General features: G+C 43.8%; 1 protein-coding gene across 1 annotated transcript in view; it reads left to right on the plus strand.

Annotated features, from left to right (window-relative positions):
- Positions 1-22,759, plus strand: part of Efnb2 (ephrin B2) — a 43,917-nt gene extending 21,158 nt beyond the window's left edge. Inside the window, exons 2-5 of the mRNA XM_021169680.3 lie at positions 976-1,259; positions 16,928-17,020; positions 17,722-17,835; positions 19,200-22,759. Coding sequence (XP_021025339.1) covers positions 976-1,259; positions 16,928-17,020; positions 17,722-17,835; positions 19,200-19,588 — 880 coding nt within the window. The 3' untranslated portion in view covers positions 19,589-22,759. The remainder of the gene's footprint in view (positions 1-975; positions 1,260-16,927; positions 17,021-17,721; positions 17,836-19,199) is intronic.
- The last annotated feature ends 1,301 nt before the right edge of the window (positions 22,760-24,060 follow it).

Below are 24,060 nucleotides of genomic sequence, written 5' to 3' on the forward strand. Positions count from 1 at the left end.
GGCTGGGAGCTCTGGGAGGCTCTGCTTTGTTCCGGAGCTTTAATATTTTAATGAGCCTGCAGGCTTGGCGGCTCTCTCTGAGTGTGTTGTTAGTGTTAGCACTTGCAGAAGGATGTTCATTAGGAAGCTCTTGTTTCAGCGGCTCAGAGAGACTCCCCATTAGGGAAGATCTTTCAGCAGCATGGCCAGCAAGAGAGGAAAGGAGGAGAGCTTTTAGCTGGGAACATCCAAGGGATTTTGTATCCGTCGTCTTAGTTCTAAGGATTTGCTTCGAAGAATTAATTGGAGCAAATACATCTCAAGGGAGGGGAAAAGGGAAGATTTGTAGAGCAAGGAGGGTACTTGTTGTCCTCACAAGCAGAGGGCTCTTCATCTTGCAGCTGAATCAATACGACACTAATTATTTCTGGTTATCTTTTATGGGTTTGTAAGACATTTCTTTTGTTCTGTGTAATAAAAAACCCATTGTTTGATCAGTGACTGACTAATTATGATAAGTAATTTGAAACATTCTTGATGAAACTTGTCTGTTAATTAACATCAACAGCGCATGGAAACTACCAGGACAACAAAGGCTCCGTGCATGCTCTGTTCCTGGAATTGATGGGATCTCTCTGGCATGCCCAATAAACCGAGCTGCCAATGGTTAAAAAATAACAAACAGGTGGGAAGGTCTGACTCCCCACCAGGGGAAGAGTTGTTGTAAAGTTGCACAAAAGAATATTGGAATATTACAAGGGCAGGGTGAGAACAGAAGGCCCTAATGCCCCAGAGGAAGAAGAGTCCACCCTTTTGTTTGGGGGGTTAATCCTAAGAGACCCAGGAAGGCTCTTTGTCCCAGGAAGACACCTTTGGTGACTCAGAGCACAGTGCTGAGCTGTCTTGGTTGAGGTGATTGGTAACACCTGGCTCTTTGATGACTGATGAAGATGTTCACTTTTATCAACTCAGTGGCTTTTCTTTTATGCTTTTTAGATTTCTACCTGGACAAGGCCTGGTACTATACCCACAGATAGGAGACAAATTGGATATTATTTGCCCCAAAGTGGACTCTAAAACTGTTGGCCAGTATGAATATTATAAAGTTTATATGGTTGATAAAGACCAAGCAGACAGATGCACAATTAAGAAGGAGAATACCCCACTGCTCAACTGTGCCAGACCAGACCAAGATGTGAAATTCACCATCAAGTTTCAAGAATTCAGCCCTAACCTCTGGGGTCTAGAATTTCAGAAGAACAAAGATTACTACATTATATGTAAGTATAGTTCTCTCTCTTTATTTTGTAGAAATTAGGATAAGCTAAGTAGGTTTGTATTCATTTCTGTTTCCCTTAAATTACCATGGTAAATAATTTGTTGAGAAGCTTTTTTTCATTTATTTTTCTTTTAAATAATTGAAATTTGGGACCCTGTAGTAACAGCATTAATTAAATATAACTACTCAGCAGGGGTGAACCTGCCAGGATTCTTACAGTGTTAAAATAAGTAAATTACATGAAGGGACTCAGCATCCCCACTAACAAAACCATCTTTAAGGACCTTGGGTGAGGTTTTGATAGGTAAATCTGTGTAATGCTTTTTCTCGCCATCCATCCATCTGTCCATCCATCCATCCACTCATTCATTACTGTGCATTCGGTTCTAAGAACTGTGTTTCAGAGCCAGGACTCGAGAGAGCAATAGTGTAATAGTGGGACAGTTTGTATCAGTCCAGACGGCAGAGCTCAGAGCTTGGAAGCATGGGGTTTTCAGAGAAGCGCCAGCAGTCATGCAGAAGTGGTCACATTGAGTCCTGATGAAAAGGAGTAAGGCGTGGGTGTGCTGCCTGAATGATACCCCGTGTCTATCATAACACTGTGGCATTATTTCAGGAATAGAGGATAGATATCAATGGAGATATACCTGGAGTGCATTTGTGAGCTGTGCCATGGCGACACATGCCTACTGTGCGTACGTTGCAGCTAGCACTAAGCAGGCTTGTTCCCAGTGTGGGTGATCTTGGTTGAGTGGAGTCTGGTACACAGAGACAGTGGGTTCTGGTTCAGTTGTTTGGGGTCTGGGACTCTTCTTTGTGGGCTTTTCGTTGTTTTAAATTGTGTTGTTTAGGATGATACTCCCTATGCATGCTGGCAAGTACTTGACCCCTGAGCTATAGCCATAGCCCTGGAGTTACACTCTTTGCTCTTTCCTCGGCCTTCGGTTCCTTGAGGTGCAGTGGGCCCCAGGTTGGATACCTTACCATTATCATTAGATTGGAAGTCTGCCTCTCTCCTGTTATGATCTGCTCTTTACATTGCAGAAGCAGCAGTTCAGTGTATATTCATCTAGTGCTCCTTGGTATGATTAGAGATTAAAGCAAAGGTGGTCACAGGCAGTCATTATCTTGTTTGTTGTTGCTTCAAATGAAATGCCACATAGACTAAGAAACAATTTTTGAAACTAACACGATACAGGATACATAGAGAATACATTTCTAAGAGCAACAAAAAGAGAAAAAGGAGGAAGTAGTAAGTTAGATATTTAATGGAATAATTACCATCAAGTGAAAATAAAAGCATTCTGGTATGAAACGAGGCAGATGGGGTGGTAAGATAATAGGGCCATCTTTGAAGATATAAGGTAGTTACAAGGTAAAAGAAATGGAAGCTAAACTTTTGGAAACACACACACACGTTACTGAAGACTTTTAATGGCTGCCATGATCCAGCATGACTTTTATAGAGAATGAAACTGTCCCTTTCAGAATCTTTGAATCTTCCCTGCTCCAAGTGAGTGGAGAAAGAAAGGCCTTAAGAAATCGGCACTACTCAAGATGGGGAATGCCCAACCCTGAAGCTGCATGCTGCCAAAGGGACCCCAAGGGCTTCCACATTCCGAATGATGGTGTTGAAAAATCCTAGCTTCCTACCTAGGGCAAGTGGGAACTTGGTAAACATTCAAGGTTTAACCTTCCATTTGAAATAATATACACACATAAAATGCAGCTAAATGAGTGGTTTACCAGCATCTCTTAGTGCATCATAGTGTTCATGGGCCTGTCATAACTGCTCTTTCTCGATGTGCAGGACGTTTAGACTTGCACATACAGTTTAATTTTTAGTTAAAATAGCAGTCTGCCCAACACTGGCACCTATTGGTTTTGTTTGTTTGTTTGTTTTTAGAGAGCTCATTAGGCCACATTAACGGGTTTTTAATATGCTTCTCACTACACTGGCCCTCAGAACTGTCCTTAGAGTTAGGGTTTTCCACGTCCAAGCATGGGGTAGCTTGTAATTCAAGAGGCTGTAGCAAGATGAGCTCAACCGGAAAGCCATCCTGCTCTACACACAAGATTCCTCTGTATGTTCAATAGCTAGAAACCATCTTTAAAAACATTTGGCTGTCCTGTTGCAAGCAATAAAGCACTGTGGGAATGTTTCTTCTAACAAGGTATTCCCAGGCCTGTGAGTGGCTCAGGACTTTTCCAGGAAGCCCAGTGCTGCTTGCAGCAAAGTTGAAAGGCTTCCCCTACGTCACAGGCAGAAGAGATTCAAATACTTAGCAACATGTAGAAGCCAGTTTCTCACCCACACCGTAGAGCGCCCATTGCTGTACAAGTTCCCTTGAAAGGAGGGAAATGATAAGATCAAATTTTAAAATAGTACCAAAACAGCCTAGGGACTTGAGAAACTCACCAATTTTCCTATCAAACAGATGTGTACAGGATGCACGCACATACACACACACACACACACACACACACACACACACACACACATAGTCACATTCTTTTTTTTTCTCCAGGAGGAAAGTATGTACAGGCAATAGTCTTTACAGCAGTACGTTCATAAAGAGTGCTGGGTAGCACAACAGGAAAAGCTCAGATTCACAAGTTATTTTTAATACTGCAAGCGAATGATTTACTTGGAGATAGGAAATAATGTCAGTATTTGAGTTTCTGACTCTTAAGTCTTAGCATCCAGCTGGTTGGCACTTTGAGCCCAGACAATGTCAGGAGCATCCTATGGTGGTTTCCATTGTAAAATCAGCTGTGGTTGCAGGGGTGCTTGGTACACCCCCGTGGGGAAGTACACACGGCTCTGCTGGTATTGGGCTGTCTCGCACAAGTGCAGAGCCTCATGTTTGTTACCTGAGTTTGACGGAAGTGACTTCTATTTCCTTCTCTAGAACATTCTTTTATCACTATTGTCCCTCTGTGATGGTCAGACCTACAGACCATCTGCCTGCTCACTAATACTTCCCAGTTACAGCTGACAGGGTCTGGTCCCAGTTTTTTAATAAGGATTTTTCATTTGACTTGTAGTGTTACCCAACTTAAAGTCACTCACTGCATCTTTGGGTTTTATAATCAGCACAAGTATGTAATGGGAATGTATTCTATACCCACCATCTCTCCACTGGGTCCCCTTAAGAAGTGACATGATGGAACGCTAGGCCTCCTCATTAACCTTCCTGCACACAATTGTGTGCTTTGACAAGTGGCGAAGTGACACACATGGAGGTCCTTCGTGTTTAGAATTGACTTCTCAAGCGACCTAGTTCAGTAATCAGCCTTGGGCTTTATTTACATAATAAACTCTTCTAATCATATGCGATCCTAAGATGGGGATGTTAGGACCGCACAGTCTGAAAATGCCCCTGCTCTTCATTACATTCAGATCCTTAATGGCCTAAAAAACAGAGCTTGGATTTATATAACCTGTACTTATATTTTTATCATGTCTTTCACTTAATTGTTTATGAAGTAACTGTATCTCCTGATATTATCCGCCCGTCATAGACATTCATGGTTGGATATATTATTTTAAACGAGCTGTCCGGTCTTTAGTGGGAAGGCATCTCTACTCTCTGAGTACCCAGCCTTCAGCACTAAGTTTTCATAGAGAAACTGTCCAAGCTTCTTTAGAGCTAGCGAGCTGAGACAGCAAGCTCCTTCTGTTGGCCCTGAAGCCCTGAGGCAGGTGCTCTGGGCTGGGGCCCAGTCTGAGACTTACAGGTTGTACATAGATTGTACATGAGTGAAGGTGGAAGCTAGTGACCCACACTGACTTCAGGGATGCAGGAGCCACCGCAGGGCTATGGACTGACCTCAGACTGCTCCTTACCTTTGGTCCTATGAGGTTTGAATGTTGTTTTATTATATACCTATAGGCAGATCACAGTCTCTTAGCATCATCTAGAAGTCACTATTTCTGACTCACTGTCACTGAAGTCACTGAGTGCCTTATTGAAGTCAGCTCTCCATATCCACCCTGCCTTTCTGAGCCATCAAGTCTGGGGGAATCCTCCATTTCTTAGGCCTCTTTACTGAGAGAGTGCAAAACTGGGAGGCTCCACAGACACTGTTGGAATGTTTTTAAGTGTACATTCCACTTCCGAGGTGGGAAAAAAATCACAAAATAAAGAGAAATATTTGCACAAGTAAAAGCAAATAACAATATTAAAGAGCCAATATAATAGTTTGCTCCTTATTTTGGTGGAGTGTATGTTGCATATCTTCTTTTTCTGGCTTTGATTTGCTCGTTTTGGTGAGGACTGTGGGGAGTTGCACTAATTCACTGAGTGTCCTGAACTGTCTCTTTAGAAAATTACTAAATCCCAGAGCAGCTTTCAGATGCCCCTTGTCGTAAAGATAGCTTTTAGAACATGTAAGAGCACAAAGCAGCCATGAACAGATTATGGAGTTTATTCAGTGGGTTACTTATGTATGGGAGGTGTCCAGCAGCCATGCTCCTTCAGCGGGTTATTTATGTATGGGAGATGTCCAGTGGATACTGGAGAGCTTTAGTAACACAGAAACTACATCCTGTCTTCCTGTCTCCTGGCTTTGGGGCGAAAATTTGTGTTTGATAATGTCATTGCACCCAGTTGCTGAGTGGAGGCATTTAAGCACATTCCCAGTTTCCTCCGTAGCTCTTCTTCTTGTAATGGAACTTCCCCAGAGGCCGTTACTATAGAAGGAGCAGCAGAAGAGTACATGCCACGCTTAGAAACACAGTTGACCCAGGCGCTGTGAGTCCAAGTCCGGCCACCCTGGGCTTTATGTGCCAATATGTCTTCTCTTCCTTAAAATCGTCATGAGCACACTTGCTCATGGGGTAAAAACACTTCCCATGAGGACAAATATGCCAGGTGGCTAGTGTCCATGTGTGGCTACCAACCAAGAACAAGTTAACAGTGGAACTGAGAGGCAGTAAAAGGCTGGAGGCTGAATGCAAAAGTGGGCTTCATGGCAAGAGGGGTTGCCTGGGAAGGATGGGTATAGAAAGCATCCTTCGTTTGTAGTCTGGGCATATGCAAAACCACAGAGTGTTGAGCAGCCTCAGTCACTCTGGGCATCTCTACTCATTAGCAATTCCCACTCTGTCTTCTTTGACTGTCACTAAAGCCCTTTTGTTCCTGTTGACCAAGAAGCACACACATATGTGTGGTTTCTTCCAGAATCGCCTGACCTTGACAGCCAGTTCTTTTACAGACCCTGAAGGCTCAGACAGGGAGGAGTGTTGATACACCTACAGTTGGGGCTCTTACTTTCCAGTTCATCAGACTCTCACGTGCTCTGCTTCCCTAGGACACAGGAAATATCAGTCATCGTGCCAGGGCAGCCCTGTGGGTTCCATCTGTAGGAAGCCTCTCCCGAGGATCTGGAGGGTCCATGTTGAATTTAGTCTAAAGAAAGGTCAGTTTTGCATCTGCCTATCTTGAGAATGCACCAAGATACTGGGGACTCCCAAGTCTAGCAGAGTCATGGCCACCCGAATGCTAGCCTGGGTGGTGCAGAGGATCAGAGGATGAGGCTGCCCTGGGTAGGATTCTGTTCACAGCCATTGGGATCTCCTGGGAAACAGGGAACACACACTCATGTAAACCGGACAGATATAGGCCTGCCATTACCATCCCCTGCTCTGAAAGTAACGACTGACCCCAGCATGAGGAGCAAAAATTGAGGAAGAATAAACACCGTGAATACAAAATAAGTAAGATGAGAAATAAAGGACTTCACATAGCCAAGAAGTTTTTCAGGAATTATTCAGAATAAAACTGTCTTTATTATTTCATAAAACCCATCTTTATATCTCTACCCTTGTATTTATAGCTTGTTAACGGTTCACATAGATTTATAAATAATTGAACAATGCTAGAGACCCAGTGCATAAAAGAGGACACGTTTCTTTCTTAACAGCCCTTAAATATTCATCATGAAGATAAAATTTTCAAGCAAAATAAAACACTTAAAAAAATAGCCAAGAGGCATAGACAGACATTTTGGAGGGAAAAAAAAAAGATTACTTTGAGAAAAACTGATTTATATAGTTCTTAAGAGGCTCAAATTTATTCCTAAAGTGCTAACTCTGAGTCTGGATGTGTTTGATCCTTGGGGGAGTGCTGTGACCTTCATGCCTGCCTCACTTTCAAGTCTAACAGCATAAGAGATAGAAATTTTTCACTGCTGTGAAGAAACCCAAACAGTGTTCATGGCTTAGAACACTTTACATGCCATGAAGCATCAGGGCCAAACCCAATATGGGGCCTTCAAACCCTTAGGTCTCCATTGAAAGACTCCCGGGCCATGTGTGCACCGTAATGCGAACATGCAGATGTACATGATATATGTGTAGGGTTAGCAAAGAAAGTATGCATAGAAAATAATAGTGATGATGGTGTCCAGTCACGCAAAGCACATGCATGACAGGGCAGGGCTCAGACACATTGGAGCATGCATGCATGCTTACACATACATAGAGAGGGAAAAGACAAGAGACAGGCACAATACATGTACAACTGTGTTAAGCTCCTGCAATAACTCCTCTTCTATCAAACATATGTTGGTAGTGATGCCCTATCATATATTATATAACATATAACTAACTCAGTCATACATCCTGAGTTGAACTAAGAAAACCTACAAGAGTATAGGTAAGCTGGGTGCTATGGCAGGTGCCTAGTCCTCACTACCCCAAAGACCAAGTCCAGGAGTTGAAAACTAACTGAGCAACATAAGACCTACACCTACAGGATAGAAAGGTGGGAGAATCGCCCTTGTTCGCACTTCAAATTCTTCTATTTTTAAATCTATTAATAGATTTAAAATCTTTTTGGCTTTTTTTCCCCCATTAAGGTTATACTAGATTGATTTTATGGCATTAGCAAGTACTTTGAGCTCATCAACAGAAGTTGCTAAATAATAATGTAATTAAAATCAAGTTAGTTCAATATAGGAACAGAGACATTAAGAGTTATTAAGTTTCCTTGGCTAAGTGCAAATGCTGTGTGTGTGTGTGTGTGTGTGTGTATGGTAGATGGTGATCGAGTCGATTGGTGGATATATGGATGGTAGATATGTAGCCTGTTGGATATATGGATGGTGGATGTCGGTTGGGAAGATAGGTGGACAGTGGGTACATGTGTGGATGAGTAGGTGGATAGCAAAATGGACTGATAGATCAGCCCAGTCTTGGGCAAGAACATAATCGATCTCATATAGAGAAACCAGATTATGTGTTGCTGAATGCTAACTTTGCTTAAAAGTCACTTTGCTTTAGTGAATGAATCTAGCTTTCCTCTTCCTTCTATTAAACCATGGACCGAAGTTAATTCTTTCATTGGAAGAAATGTCTGAGAATCTGCCCCTGATTCTTTGAATAGAGAAGAGGTGTCCTGCATGCATGAGAAAGGCTCACACAGAGGACAGATTTAAACAGGGGCACTTTATCATGGTTACTGCTGGCCTCTCAATGGTCAAAGCAAATAATGTCATGACCATCTAGACCGTGAGGCCACAAGAGTACTGCTGCCTCTCCTGAAGAGTCCCATCCGAAGCCGTCAGCAGGCATTAGGTCAACCGCTACAGAAGCTGCTCCCACCTAGCCATGAGCTCTCCTCGGATGGATGTTTTCTACTCCACTGCTGCTCCTTCTGTAATGACTGGGTCATTAATATCATTGCCTGCAATTAGTGACAGTCGGGCGAGTGAGAGGATTGTAGGATGTCCTTCCCTAGCCCCACTGACCATGGACATTTCACGCTAACTCGGTTCCTAGCTAGATATTTCTGTGTTGCCACAAAGATAGTTTAAAAAATCAAGAATGTTAAAAGAGAAAGAACCAGAGAGGAGAGAATGAGTTGTGCGCTACAAATAATCCACTCAGCTGCATGCGGCTCATGATTCAGGGCATTTTCCTGAGATGTTATCACTGTCTTGAACAGGAAGTTTGCGTTTTAAAAATCTGGGGTTTTAAGTTAATGGACAATAGAGAATTATGTCTTATCTTTAGAACTATTGTATCTTTTTTTTTAATGTGACTTTAGCCATTACTATTGAAATGGTCATCTGGCAACCTATTTTTAAAACACAATTCTCTAGTAGTTTTAATTCAGGTCAATGGTGACTCCCCTGTGGAGGTAACTGTTACTTTATTATAGGTTAGACTATCCTCATTCTAATTACTGTCTCTGGATGGTAGCAATAACAAACACCCTAGAATATGTAAAATAAGAAGAGTACTTTCTAAATGACATTATTATTATTATTATTATTATTTTGGTTTTTTGAGACAGGGTTTCTCTGTGTATCCCTGGCTGTCCTGGAACTCACTTTGTAGACCAGGCTGGCCTCGAACTCAGAAATGCGCCTGCCTCTGCCTCCCGAGTGCTGGGATTAAAGGCATGCGCCACCACGCCCGGCGTATTTTTTTAAATTATTATTATTATTATTAATTTTTGCCTAATGAGGAGTCCTTGCCTGTGCAAGTCACCACAGAGTTAGCAGTAAAATTTTATACTAGAAAGCAGCATTTTTTTTTTCAACAGAATTCAAAAAAAAAAAAAAAATCAAGAGACTGAATTAGTGGGGGCAATATTTTGAGGGAGAATGCACAGCTTCCTAAGTGATTTTCCATGCTGAAGCATCTCTTGAGTTAAACCAGGACCAGGGGTAGTTTATGGTCGGCCTTGCTTTCACTTTTCTCAGGATAGCGTCAGGGTCCTGGCCTGAGCCAAGAGGGTACAGGCTGAACAGCCCTGACCTGAAACTCAAAGTCCAAACAAACTCCAAAACTTTTGGTACAGACAACTCTGTACAAATGTCCAAAATTCCAAAAGATTCCACAATCTGGAAGGTACTGAGCATTGAGACTTCTTTCTCAGCCCATTGCACACTCTAGCCTAAAAGTCCCTATGTAGACCAGGCTAATTCACCAAGATCCAACTCTTTCTGCCTCCCAAGTGCTGGGATTAGAGGCGTGCACACCACCATACCTGGTCCTTAACCCGTTTTCCTGATGTACTCACACACGTGTGCACATGTGGGCGTGCACACACATTCTCACACATACTATATAGACATGTGTCCCACGAGCACACGTGTCTGCCACATATTCCTGTTCCCCTCTTTTGTGAGCCGCTCTCTTTTGAGGACTGCTTTTCAAAGGTAACTGACTCATCTAGGATAAGCACATACTTAATCTTCGTATAGTTTTCCGTGGTTGAAAGGTTTTAGGAGTAACCCATGCTAAATCTTAGTTTCAGCTATGGCTCTCATAATTAGATACTGCAGCTGTTCTCCCATATAAGAACAGCTTGCTAGAAGACATGTCCAAGTGGGTACATTTTTAAAGACTTCTGTTTCTAAAGTGTCAATGAACCATCCCATCGTAGTTCATATGGGGTGCTTAAGCTCAGAAAATAAAATTAAGACAGCCCTTGAAACACACAGAAGAAAACCTATCTATTTGCACTTCATTCACAGCTTCTGTCATTCCTTAAAGCTGGACGAGAAGAGGGGGATATCTAAGTTTATATTTTTTTAGATTGGCTTTTCCAAAGTCATTTTGCCTAGTGCACAAGCCAAGAGATTGTGTTATGTGGAAGCTACTGGGCTGGTTAATCTCCACATGTGAATGGCTGCTTGGCGATTGTGAAAGGCAGTAACAGTGACACAGCTTTAATGGGAGCAATTCTTCCTGGGAGGTGAGCCCATGTTGCCTTAGATGAGAAACACAAGTCCTCCATCCCTGCTGCTTTATGGTACCTAAGCCTGGACAGTCTCCTACCTGCAAAGAAAGTTCATCAAATGGGAGTGGGAGCCCAGCAAGGAACCCAGCAAAGAGCCACGCTGGGTGCTTTCTTGTTGTGTATGTGTTGTGTGTTTTGTGCTTTGCTGAATGAATGTTCTTGTTGTGTGCATGTTTTGTGTTTTGTTGAATGAATGTTTCTCTTTGAGAATGTCTTGCTTTGTGTTCTTGTTTCTTCATGGGACATTTATGTTCTTGTTTCTTCCCCGGACGCTTTGAGGGACTGGGCTATGATGCTTTTTGCTCAAGGACAAGGCAAGCTTGGTATTATGGGGTGAGATACTCTAAGACAAGGAAGGCTGAACGCCTGCTGTTTAGCCAGATTCCTGTTATCTCTTTGGAAATCAAGGAGATGCATTCCACTCTTTCCCTCAGCAGGCACAATGGAAAACATAGTTTAGGAAGAGAGAGAGAGAGAGAGAGAGAGAGAGAGAGAGAGAGAGAGAGAGAGAGAGAGAGAGAGAGAGAGAAGAATTTCCTCTTCTTCCCAGTGCTTTGAACTGATGTTTGTTTCAGACATTGTCTCATTCATTGTCCTTTTTAAAAACAGGCATTGATTTTTGGCTTTTCCTGGACATTATTATTTCTGTGTTGAGGACTTTTTCTCCTTCTGTGTCAGTTATCTCAGAGAATGACCTTGCTAACTGAGCCATGAAAACACATTAACTTGGGCTCTAGAGACTGAATCCTGTCTCTGTGGTATATACTCTGAATCTGTATTGTACTTTTTTTGGAATTTAAACTGATACTGGACTAAGTAGGAAGATCTTAGCTCCCCAGCTTGTACGTTGACATTAAATAACTGCATCTTGACCAGCGTTTTTGTTTCTAAACTTATATGTCTCATGCTTTTTGTTTTATTTTGTTGGCACTCAGAGATGCGGCCCTGGTGGGAGGACAGGGCAGTCTGGTTCTGTGTGTTGGGGTGACATTAAAGTCATGTGTCTCTCCGGATGATGCTTTTTCTGTTTGCCAGTTAAGCCCCTGCTAGGGTTTTCTCAGATGCCTGTGCTGAACTTGGGGGAAGGGTGTGGCGTTAGCATGGCCAGTGTGTGGTATAGAATGAGCTGGCAAGGGCGGTTCAGATTGGTGTTGACAGAGATTCTTATAAAGTGCTGACTGTTAGCTAATCAAAGACACTCCGCAAGGTCAGTCCTGGGTAAGGACACAGCTTCTGTGGTTTTCCTGATTGCATGATTATCATGTGTCTCCTTGGTGAGCTTGCTTTGGTTTGTTGACATATTTACTTTCAAATGTCTGCCAATCTACAAGTCCCACATGGCCACTTGAACTAGTGTGACCAGTCCTCCATAGTGTGACCACAGGGCCCAAAGATGTGACCTTTGATGAGATTGTCCTGAATCATACACTGTCTCTTTGGGAACAAGGCCCACGTGTGGGCTATTTCACCCTCCACTTGAGGGTCCTACTCTTCTCTACTGGACACAGTACAGCCAGCAGCTGTAGCTTGGCTTTGAAGCAGAGCAGATGCATCCACACAAAGGCACATTGAAATGTAGTACCCATCTTTGTGGGGATGGTCCAAGACTCAGGCATCTTCTGTCTATGTGGTCTATTTACCAGCTCTAGCACTCTGTGAGCTCGTAGAGCCAGTGTCACTGCCCAAAAGATCTGCAGATAACTGGAAACTCAGGCATCTCAAACTCTGTACAGTTGGTTTGTTGTGTTTTGAGACTGAGCCTTCTTATGCTTCCTGCACTGTCCTCGAGCCCTCATTCCTCATGTCTTAAGCTCCAATGGCTAGGACTGCAGACGTGGATACCACAGCCGGTTCAGGTGCTTTTCTGCTGAGCAGTGACCTTTGCTCTGTCCAGAGAGACAGGAAAGGGTAGTGGTGCTCCGAGTTAGACCCAAGAAGCAGGAGCTTTTAAAAGACGGCTATCAAATGCCCACGTGTCTTCATTAGTTTTCCTTTTGTTTTTTTGTTTGTTTGTTTGTTTTGTTTTGTTTTTTTCCAGACAGGGTTTCTCTGTGTAGCCCTGGCTGTCCTGGAACTCACTTTGTAGACCAGACCAGGCTGGCCTCGAACTCGAGACCTGCCTGCCTCTGCCTCCCAAGTGGTGGGATTAAAGGCGTGCGCCACCGCGCCCGGCTCCCAGTATCTTTATTAAGCCCACCTCCCAACAGGATAAAGTTTTCAAATAATTTTTAATCTAATAAAGTCTATTTTCCTCCTAACTAGGCCAGGGGAGAAGAATGTCTGGGCACTAAATAAAAGCTTAGGTATAACAATGTTATTTTTCCTGTCTCGGTGATTAAATGCAATTTTCTCCATTTGGTAATACAATGATTGTGGCCACATTAGATAATGCTGGTGGATTGATACAAAGGAAAACTAAGCATAATGAAGTAACGTTTATTTTTACTCTTTAAGTTAAAAATTCCCAGGGACATTCAAATGAAAGCTATAAATAGTTGTAAAACTATCTAATGAAATGGAAACAGATTTTATTTCCCAAGTATTAGCAATTCTCTTGTTATGCTTCAAAGTCAGTGCTGAGCCTTTTAAAGCTTCTGGGTTCCAGGTTGATGAGGGCAGGGGGAGATAGGGACACCAGCACCCTGTGATGTGTTTCAGTAACTCATGGCCAGGAAGCAGGCACAATCAAGACAGAGCACAGGGCCATTGTTCCAGTAGGGGCAGGTCCACTAGACTTAGAATTATTCTAACTTTTGAGGACATGTAGAAAATTACACTTAGATCAGATCTAAGGCTTATATCTCATATAAGGCTTTTATTGCTGTGTTACACTCCTAAAGATTTCTGTTGGTAGGAACATCTGAAAATGGATTTTTTTCGGTGACAAGTTGTCAGATGGCAGTCCTAGCCATATTAGTTGCATATCTGTTGCAGGGACAAACTTCTGTTGCAGCTTAAAGGAGGAAGGGCTCGTTATGGCTTGCAGTTTTTGGGGATACAAGCAGTCAGTCCCATGCCACCTGAAGGATGAAACTCACACGAGTGTAGGAAAGATCTGACCACCTCAGTGATCTTTGTCTGACACACAAACGAGTTCCTGATCCAATCAAGTTGACATCCGATTAGACCTCACACTTCCCATGACCATTACCTTTTGTGGAGGCATATGAAACGGTACCATACAGTTCACTCATTTTTAACAACAGTTGATCATTTTTTCCCAGGCTCCACTTCTGACTTTCACAAGTCCCAAGTTAGCTTAAAAGGGTCGACCCTCCCCCAGCCCCAATAATGACATACCACCCCTCCCCCACCTCCATTTCTTTTTCTCTTTTGTCTTTTTTCCTTTTTGTTAGTCAAGGGGGAAAAGGGTTCAGCTTTTAAAGCTGTAAATTGGTTCCATTTTTTTTACACCCTCTCTCCAGAGCTCCCAGGGTTCTGTGGTCTCTAGGTGCTAAAGCACTCGTTGAAATTTGATTTGAATTTCTTTAGAGATCTTTACAACTGGGAGGTGGTTTGCTCCATCTTTCTTTCGGGCATAAACCTGGAGAATTCAGCTCTGATTTAGAAGAGGCACTGACCTGCAAATTTAAAAAAGTTTATTTGGGGTTGGTGAGATGGCTTAGCAGGTAAAAGCACTGACTGCTCTTCCAAAGGTCCTGAGTTCAAATCCCAGCTACCACATGGTGGCTCACAACCATCCGGAATGAGATCTGACACCTTCTTCTGTTGTGTCTGAAGACAGCCACACCTCCCCTCCCCCCAACACACCCCACACCCCATTCCTATCCTCCTTGACTGCTTGTAGTCCTCCCTGTCCCTGTAGTCCTCCCTGCCCCCTGTAGTCCTCCCTGCCCCTGTACTCCTCCCTCCCCCTGCTCAGCTTTTAGTTATTACTGTCCTTTGTCAGATGGGTATTGAGACATTTAGCAAGAAAAGAAAAGTTGTTTATTTAACTTTCAATAGGATGCACTTTAGCATGAAGCACCTTATGCATTTGTGAGTCTAAAACTTGCCATTCTCCTCAAATTAAGCGAACTAGACATTGGACAGGTGACTTAAGGAACCAGATCGTTTTTCTACTTTTGTTTCTACGGAGACTTAGCCTGACTCCCAAGAAATGGGGTGAGAGAACTCTAATCAGTAATTGAAGAGTCATCAGTGCCCTAGATCACTCTAGAAACAGCACTCAAAGGAGCCACACACACACACACACACACACACACACTGTGAAGCCTTAGGAGAGAGGCTCTGAGGCTGAGCCACTGTTTTTGCAGTAGGGAAAGAGAAAGAGGAGGAAGAGTGTAACAATCCCAACAAAGGCCCTTTATAGAAAGATGTTGAGAAGCAGTCTCTCTAGACGTTATTTTGACTTATCTGGCAAACGTTTTCTCCAGTCTGTGAGTGGATAGATACTGTGTAGCTTACTGCAACTCCCCAACCAAGTTTTTATGGCAACTATTAGGTATTTTCCCAGGGAAAACTTAAGTGTCAGCAACAGCAAAGGAGATGAGATTACGAGAGCTGACTTAGGCACACTCTCAGTTAAGCACAAGATATTTATACGCAGAAGGGGCATCCTTTGCTTTTAGGGAAAATATGAGCATAGAAGTTGATAATCCTAGAACACAGAAGAAAATTTGTGTGTACTTTTTATCAGTTACCCAGTGAGTGCAAACTTTTGCGCCAGAGGCATTTAGAAGTGTTTGGTGATGATGATAATATGCTTGGAAAACCAAAGCAGCCAAATCAAGAGGAGTTGTGAGCACACCTGTCCGGTTTTCATTCTCTTCCGAGTGTCCTGTTTGTAGACAGGACTTTGATAGCCAAAGTGGAAGGTGATTGAAGTTACAGGCGTGTATATGAAACACTTCTGTTCCTTGCCCCTTGAACTCAAGGGGAAGCAGTGTCCAGCGCATTCCACCCTCTCTTCCTACTCAGACTTGGACTGTAATTGAAAGCCTGCTCCTCATTACACGGATTGACAGCCCATCTCTTTACAGCTTTAGTTTCAAAGCCATTTAGAGATTTTACCCGCCTAAGGACAAACAGCTATGTGTGGAGATAGAACATGGCTGCTTTAAAAGACAGAAAGACACGTTGGTAGAAGGGATGTCTTTCCTCTGGCCCCTCATTGTTAAGTGGAAAGAGGATCCATTTGGCGAATGTGGGATAAGGTGGTTCCCCCACCTGGTTGTAGCCGAATTGTCATGGGGCCCAGATGGGGAAGGGAGTATGCTAACCTTCTGTCCAGCTAGTGTTTTCTCCAGCAGAAAGCCTTGCTGAAAAGGCTCATGGGGGTTGCTGATAACACGTGCTTGCTGGCATTTACAGAGTGAGAAGGCAGACTCAGAAGACCTGAGTTCTAGGATGCTTCTTCAGTACATTTCAGGCTGGAGAAAAGAGCAAGGGGGTATGAGAAGGCTTCCCTGCCAGTGTTTGCAGAACTTGGACGATTGACAAGCAGAGCATCAAGTTAATTGTTCTTGAAGCAGGAAGTCTGGAGTGGAGGAAGCAGGTGTTGGGAGATGATTGCCGAGTTTTGAAATTACCGGGTTCGCTCCTTTGTGCTTTCTGCTTTGGACCCCTCTCAGTCCATAGGCATTTGGAGGATGCTGTCCCTTTTACCTGTCGAGGAATACTAAATCAGGTGTGCATGGGAAAGGGAATGTTTAAGCCCATTTAGAAGCAGGTAGCATACGTGCAGCAATGTTTCCAGGATCCATTTCTCTTTGTTTCTGTTTCTGTTTCTTTTTGGCTTTCAGCATCCCATACATTCAGAGAACTTGTGACAAAGAGTGAATTCTTATTTTTCAAATTGGTTTCAGACATTTCATGTTCATGTAATCTTGCCTATTGATTTCCTGATTTTTCTTTATTTTTTTGTTTTGTCCATTTTATTTTTAATCAGCTACATCAAATGGGTCTTTGGAGGGCCTGGATAACCAGGAGGGAGGGGTGTGCCAGACAAGAGCCATGAAGATCCTCATGAAAGTTGGACAAGGTAAAGATCATCTGCTTCTTTGTGAAGCCACTGTGACCTGGTGTGTCCCCAGCTAGTGTGGCACCAGGTGACGCTCACTGTCACCCCTCTTTTTAGTTTTGAAGGCAGACCCTTCTCTGCACTTTGAACCACTGGCAGTGTCCCCCAAGGTGAAATACCCAGCTTTTCTTATTGGATATCTCTCTAAAAGTTCAGGTCAGCAAGACAGAGTGTCTCTGTGTTACCACAGATATGCATGGTTCTCTTTACAATGCAGAACACCTCTGTGAAAAATCAAAGTCTCCAGTATGCAAACAGTGGTTCTGCAGCTTTGTTTCATTTCCGAATCTGGACAACCAAAGAACCATGTTTTCGTGTAGAATAACCTATTGTGCAGAAAGAAAGAATTATTCTTCTAATTAGAAACCGGTATAGTAGTCAATCAACTTGCTCAGTTAAATTGAAATGTCATCTGCAATGCTTTGACTGCCAAATGCAAGAATCCCTATAGTTTCCACAGATGGCCTCCCAATCTAAACCTCCAACATAACTAGGATAACTGTTATGATTAAAAAGGAAGATTATATTCTTGTATTTCACAGTGTTTTGCATAAAGAGTCTTATGTTCGTTGCTATTCGTGCCTCTTGAGATATGTGTGCAGCTCTGAAGCTAGCTATAGTCAGATGTCTGTGCCATGATTAATCACTTGTTCTTCATATAGATGCAAGTTCTGCTGGATCAACCAGGAATCACGATCCAACAAGACGTCCAGAGCTAGAGGCTGGTACAAATGGGAGAAGTTCAACAACAAGTCCGTTTGTGAAGCCAAATCCAGGTACAGTGGTGTGGTGTATATGTTTGTGGGTCTGTGGGGGGCATTGTGGGACTCCTTGAGAGTTGGAGAATCCTCAGAGCACGTCTGCACTGGTGGGATTCACCTCAGCCGTGGTGCCTGTGCGTTGCGCTCAGTGAGCCGGTATTAACTTGGCCAATAAAACAGACTAATTTATTCCCATCAAAGTCTTACAGTTACAGTAACAGAGCTCACCAGAACTGTCAGTTACCAGTGATGCTCCACCAGACGGGTTTTCATTGGCTGATGCCGTCTCCTGCTCACTGCTGACACCATCCCAAAGCTGATTTAATGTATATATAATTTGTGCCCTAATCCCTGTCTAATTACATCTAATCCACAAACAGCCTCAACTATCCTTTTCTGAATTTTAGAAAATGCTGCTTAATGTCATAACTTCCAGGTGACTGTTCTTAATGTTTTTCACATTCTGTGTATAAAAAATAAAATATTATAGGGCCTACTAACCAAAGGACAGCATGCTCTGTAAAAGTCGGCTCATTTTCTCAACAGCCCTGCTTCCGTGTGCTGATGTCGTTATACGGAGTAGCCAGCGCGCTGAGGATTCTACACACACACACACACACACACACACACACCAGCACTTTTGTACTAGGGATCTATGTGCTGGATAGAGGTGATGGGAATTTGGATTCATGGTAATATTCTGTCTCTTTCCAAGAGTCAAGAAAGGAAGGTTTTTTTTTTTCCCTCTCTAACTTTCAATGACAAGATGTGTCAAATTCTTGTGACAAATTGATAAATGGATAGTATAATGGTGCCAGGCAATTCTTTAGTGCTAACATTTGGGTTAGCAGTCTGTTCGGTGCCAGAGCGTCTGCTGCCTTCCAAATATATTTTAAGTGTAAATCAAATAATACAACCGAGTTACGAGTTGAAGCTTTTCCCGGGTCCCATCACTCCTTCCTTTCTGGCGCATCGCTGCTGGTAGGCAGGGCTCTCTGTGGAAGGCGGGCGTTTGAAGACAGACATATAACACCCAGTTTCCAGCATGAGGGAAGAGCAGGCCAGGCCAAGGCTGCACTGTGCTCTGCAGTAGCGGCGTGTGCCTTTCTTCCAGCCGAGCCTGGTGCATCACCGGGAAGTACAGAGGCTAGGACGGCCCAGGGCTTGCTGGCTGTCTCGCCATTCTGCTGCCCGTGACACAGACAAGGAAGCAGTTGGGGACTGCAGGAGCATTGGACCTTGAGGTTCCTTTGCCCTGTCTGTCAAGTTCGCTCTGAGGGTTGAGCGTTGGACATGCTTAATTATTACATTTCGGGGGTTCTGCAAGAAACAGGGCACACCCAGGACTCTGGTAACTGGCTCTTCTTGCTCCTGTGCAGGTTCTAGCACCGATGGCAGCAGCGCGGGGCATTCCGGGAACAATCTCCTGGGTTCCGAAGTGGCCTTATTCGCAGGGATTGCATCAGGATGCATCATCTTCATCGTCATCATCATCACTTTGGTGGTGCTGCTGCTCAAGTACCGCAGGAGACACCGCAAACACTCTCCACAGCACACGACCACGCTGTCTCTCAGCACACTGGCCACTCCCAAGCGAGGTGGCAACAACAATGGCTCGGAGCCCAGTGACGTTATCATACCGCTAAGGACTGCAGACAGCGTCTTCTGCCCACACTACGAGAAGGTCAGCGGGGACTATGGGCACCCGGTGTACATCGTGCAGGAGATGCCCCCACAGAGTCCTGCCAACATTTACTACAAGGTCTGAGGCCTGAGACCTGCGCCTCCCAAGGGAACTTGCACCTTGTTCTTGGGCACGCAGGGACTGCCTGAGCCTGGCTGCGGGGGCAGGATGCCTCCTGGAAGAGCCTGGATCTGGACAGTTTTGTAGTCTGTAGCTTTTCCGACCCTGGGGACCACAGACCCTCCCCGGAAGCTGGAAGACTGCTAGGAGATCCCCACTTGGACTGCCGCGGCCCCACGCGGACCTCCAAGCCATGCACCCAGCCACTCAGGCCTCTGCAGAGCCCGGGGAGGACACGGTAGGCTATGGATGGCGCAGCAGCATCTTAGGAGAAGGTTGCGCACCAGGCCGGCCCCTGCCTCCACGTTTCCTGCCGTGCACACTGGACTTATCACTTGGACCTCGGGTTCAGTAAGGTTTTCAAAGATCTCTAGTGTTTAGTCCTCACTCACTCACTCACTCCTTCTCTTGCCAGGGCTCTGCAGCAAACTCCCTAGACCCCTCACTCCACGTCCTGCATCATTATGGGACACTCACCACAGAGTCCCAGCTCCACCCTTTACACCAAGATCAAATTAGATGGGTATTATTAGGTACAGAAGAACCCAGCTTGCCTGGTGGCTGGGTCAGCCGGGAAGCTCAGATGTGTCGGAGAGGGAGGAGGTGCTGGCTGCCATGGCAGGTCAAGGCTGCTTGCTGCCCCTGGAGCATAGTAGGGACCCAGGAAGGAAATAGTAGATAGTCTTTGGTTTTTCTGAGAGGACAGAGACAGGTGGGAGGTGACTGACTGGTGAGTGGTGGGGAGCCTTCACTACCACACAGCTATGCAGCAGGGAATCAAAAGTCCCTCTCCTGCGGGGGAACAAAGGGGCCATTGTTGTGAAAGGACCAGCTAGAGCACAGAGGGACAGGGCAGGCCTCCAGTGAAGTGCTGGGGCAGGACTGCAGAGGTACTGGAAATAAAAAGCGCAGCCGCGAAGCTGTGGGAGAGTCCGTCTGCTTTGGGAGATGTTTTAAGCAGACTCAGCTGCTATATTACCACGTTTTTATTAAAAACACAGGGAAAGCATTTAGGAGAAGAGCAGAGAGCCAAATCTGACCTAGAAGTTGAAAAGCCAAAGGTCAAACAGGCTGTAAGTCCATCACCACTGAGGTTATTGGAGAATTCTCATTAGAAAGGTAGGTCAGATTCCCCGGTCCCCATAAGTGCCCCTTCCCTCTCCCTGATTGAGCCTTACACGTTGGTTTTTGGTTTATGGCCGTGCTGTCCGGGCTCCAAGGCTGTACCCGGGCTCCATGTCAAAGCAAAGCACACATGGCCCACCTCTTAAGAGTCCTTAAGATGGAAGTAAGTTATGCTGCGGAAGGGAAGGCGAAGATAGGACGTATTTATAATAGGTGTATAGAACACAAGGGATATAAAATGAAAGATTTTTACTAATATATATTTTAAGATTACACACAATACACACCAGAAGACGTGGAGTTCGTTGGTGGTGGTGGTGGTGGTGGCGGTGGCGGTGATTAAAGTGATCCCAGCGCTTAGTGCTTTAAAAAGTGAAAGATTGGATAGCTACTCCCCCAAACGTACCAATAACAAGAAAAGTATCCATAATGAGAGCAAATGGCAAAAATAACACGGTCCTGTGGAAATCTCGCAGAACCATAGCCTAGGAATGCCAGCCCCCCAAACACGAGGAAATTGATGTGACCCTGCCCCAGGTTAGACAATGATAAAATGCGCTGGCCTTTATTTTCTGTGTTGGGTTTTCCCTTGCCTTATGGGCTGAAGTGTTCTCTAGAATTTAGCAGGTCACACTGAGGGGGTTCCAGTTTAGCTGTGGGTCCCTCCTCCTCTCCTACCCCTATCCCTGCCCTTCCAGAGAATAACAGGAAGCCTTCCTTTTTTTTTTTTTTTAAGTGCTATGCAAAATAGACATCTTTAACAGAGTCCTGTTACTATGGTAACATTTTGCTTTCTGAATTGGGAGGAAAAAAAAATTGTAATGACAGCATTTGAAGGTTCTCAGACCTCCAGTGAGTACCTGCAAAAATGAGTTGTCACAGAAATTATTCCCTACTTCCCAAACCTGAAAATGATGTTGGTTCGACGTGTGTGTGTGTGTGTATGAGTGGGTGTGTGGTACGTGTGTGTACATATATGTATAATATATATCTCCAGTATATATTATATATATCTATATCATATTTCTGTGGAGGGTTGCCATGGCAATCAACCGCAGTACATATGTAATTCTTTCCATCACCCTAACCTCTCCTGCGCATTCATACAAGATTTTCTTGTAAGCCATCAAAAGTTAATTCTAGGGAGGGGAGAGGGATGAGGAGGGAGACATGGGAAACCACCGTCTGATTTTAATGAAATCAAGTGTCTGTGTCATCGGTTGGCTACGTTTTGGTTCTATGCTAAACTGTGAAGAATCGGATGAATTGATGAAGAGTTGAGTTACCTGCAACCCATTGAGAAGTGTCCTGTGCGTCTGTTTTGTGTCTGGTGCAGAAAATGACAATCTACCAACTGTCCCCTTATTTGGAGTTGGTTCAGCTTTGGAAAGTTACTGTAAATGCCTTGCTTGTATTATCTATCATCCCTAGTCGCCGGACTTCGGAGCTTGCACCATCGTGTTTTAAGTGAAGACGCTGTAAATAGGTTCAGATCTTACCGTCTATGGATTCGGGTGTTACAGTAGCCTTATTCACCTTTTTAATAAAAATACACATGAAAACAAGACAGTAATGGCTTTTCTTACCCAGATTGTGTACATAGAGCAATGTTGGTTTTTTATAAAGTCTAAGCAAGATGTTTTGTATAAAATCTGAATTTTGCAATGTATTTAGCTACAGCTTGTTTAACGGCAGTGTCATCCCCTTTGCACTGTAATGAGGAAAAAAAAGGTATAAAAGGTTGCCAAATTGCTGCATATTTGTGCCGTAATTATGTACCATGAATATTTATTTAATTTCGTTGTCCAATTTGTAAGTAACACAGTATTATGCTTGAGTTATAAATATTTTTTTCTTTGTTTTATTTTAATAGCCTGTCATAGGTTTTTTTAATCTGCTTTAGTTCCACATGACAGTTAAGCCCCAGAAATGAGATCCGAGCAGCCACATTCCACGTCTGTTTCAAAATGAATTTGTTCTTAAAAAAAATAAAATATTTTTTTCCTATGGAAAAAGCGCCTTCAAAGTATTTTCCTTTCCTTTTCATTTTTTCTTTTGATTTTCTTTCTTTTTCTGTTGTGTATTATGATTTCCTTCCTTTTGTTATTTCCCAAGTCACAATTACCCAGAGACTTCTGCTCCTGGATCCTTTTATGCCCATCTCGAAAGACAAGTTGTGCATGTGTTACAAATAAAGTTTGATTAAAGCCCTGACATCCATGCAGGAAATGCCTCTGGTTGCACCTGTGGATTGCACAGTGAGCTCGGTCAGCCACACAGTGAACCCTGAGAGAAGAGGGAAATAATGTATTTGGATTACATTTCTGTGTCAGCCAACCATTTTGGCAGGTTAACCCCAAGGTAACAGAGGAAGTCAGATGGTCTTCATAAAATTTTACCTAGAGGAAAACGTTGTAAAACTGAATTAAGGCAAGCCAGAGTCCAGCAATGAGATGCCTCAGCTGGTGACATACCTACCATGCAAACATGAGATCTGATACCCTGTACCTCCCCATGTACAAGCTGACTGGGTTGGCCTGTACCTCCTGGGGGAAGACTGGCCAATACCTTTGAAATAAGCTCTGGTGGAGAGTCAGGAAAGGGAGACAACCGATGTCAACCTGCGTGGGTTGTATGAACATCAGCACAGTAAGCGTACGCCCACATCTGTGCTTATAAGTGCATATAACACACTTTCGAAAATAAAACACATTTCGAACATGCTCCTTTGACTGCCCTGAGGGTTGGGTGTATTTTCTGGGTTTATTATAGACTTTGGGGTCTTGATCTTTGTACTCAAAAAAATTTTGTAAACAGGTATGGAACCCACAGGTGGCTAGCATCATTGCTAAATCAGCAGATAACCGATTAACTTCAGTTAATCCTTGGACCAAGGAGAGAGAGAACTTGGTGAGAAACTTTAAAAAACAAAACAAAAAAAACAAAACAAAAAACCTTGCAGGGGCTTTCAGAATGCTGGGCTTTTCCACCTGCTGGGGCACAGCAGTCGAGTCTGGGAAATCCTCTGGCTTGTTTACTGACCTCTGGAAATCTGTGAAGCTTCTGGCTAGCCAGTACTTGCAACAGTGAGTGAGTGGTGTGTAAATGTTGTTGGTTACAGACCAGCAGAAAGCCCTGGGAGGCACAAGGTCTTAGTCAATTCTTGAAAGTTTTATCTCTAGCATTTTTTTTTTCCTGAGGCTCCTGAGCTGCAATTGGCTGCAAGTTTCATGACACCACTTATAGTCAGGTTACTAACTGGGACCCTCAATCCTGCAGACCAAGCTTGGTTTGTCTTAATGTGGGCAGAG

The sequence above is a fragment of the Mus caroli genome, unplaced genomic scaffold (assembly GCF_978045245.1).
Source record: "Mus caroli unplaced genomic scaffold, Mus_caroli_1 scaffold_10, whole genome shotgun sequence".
In the NCBI taxonomy this organism is placed as follows: domain Eukaryota; kingdom Metazoa; phylum Chordata; class Mammalia; order Rodentia; family Muridae; genus Mus; species Mus caroli.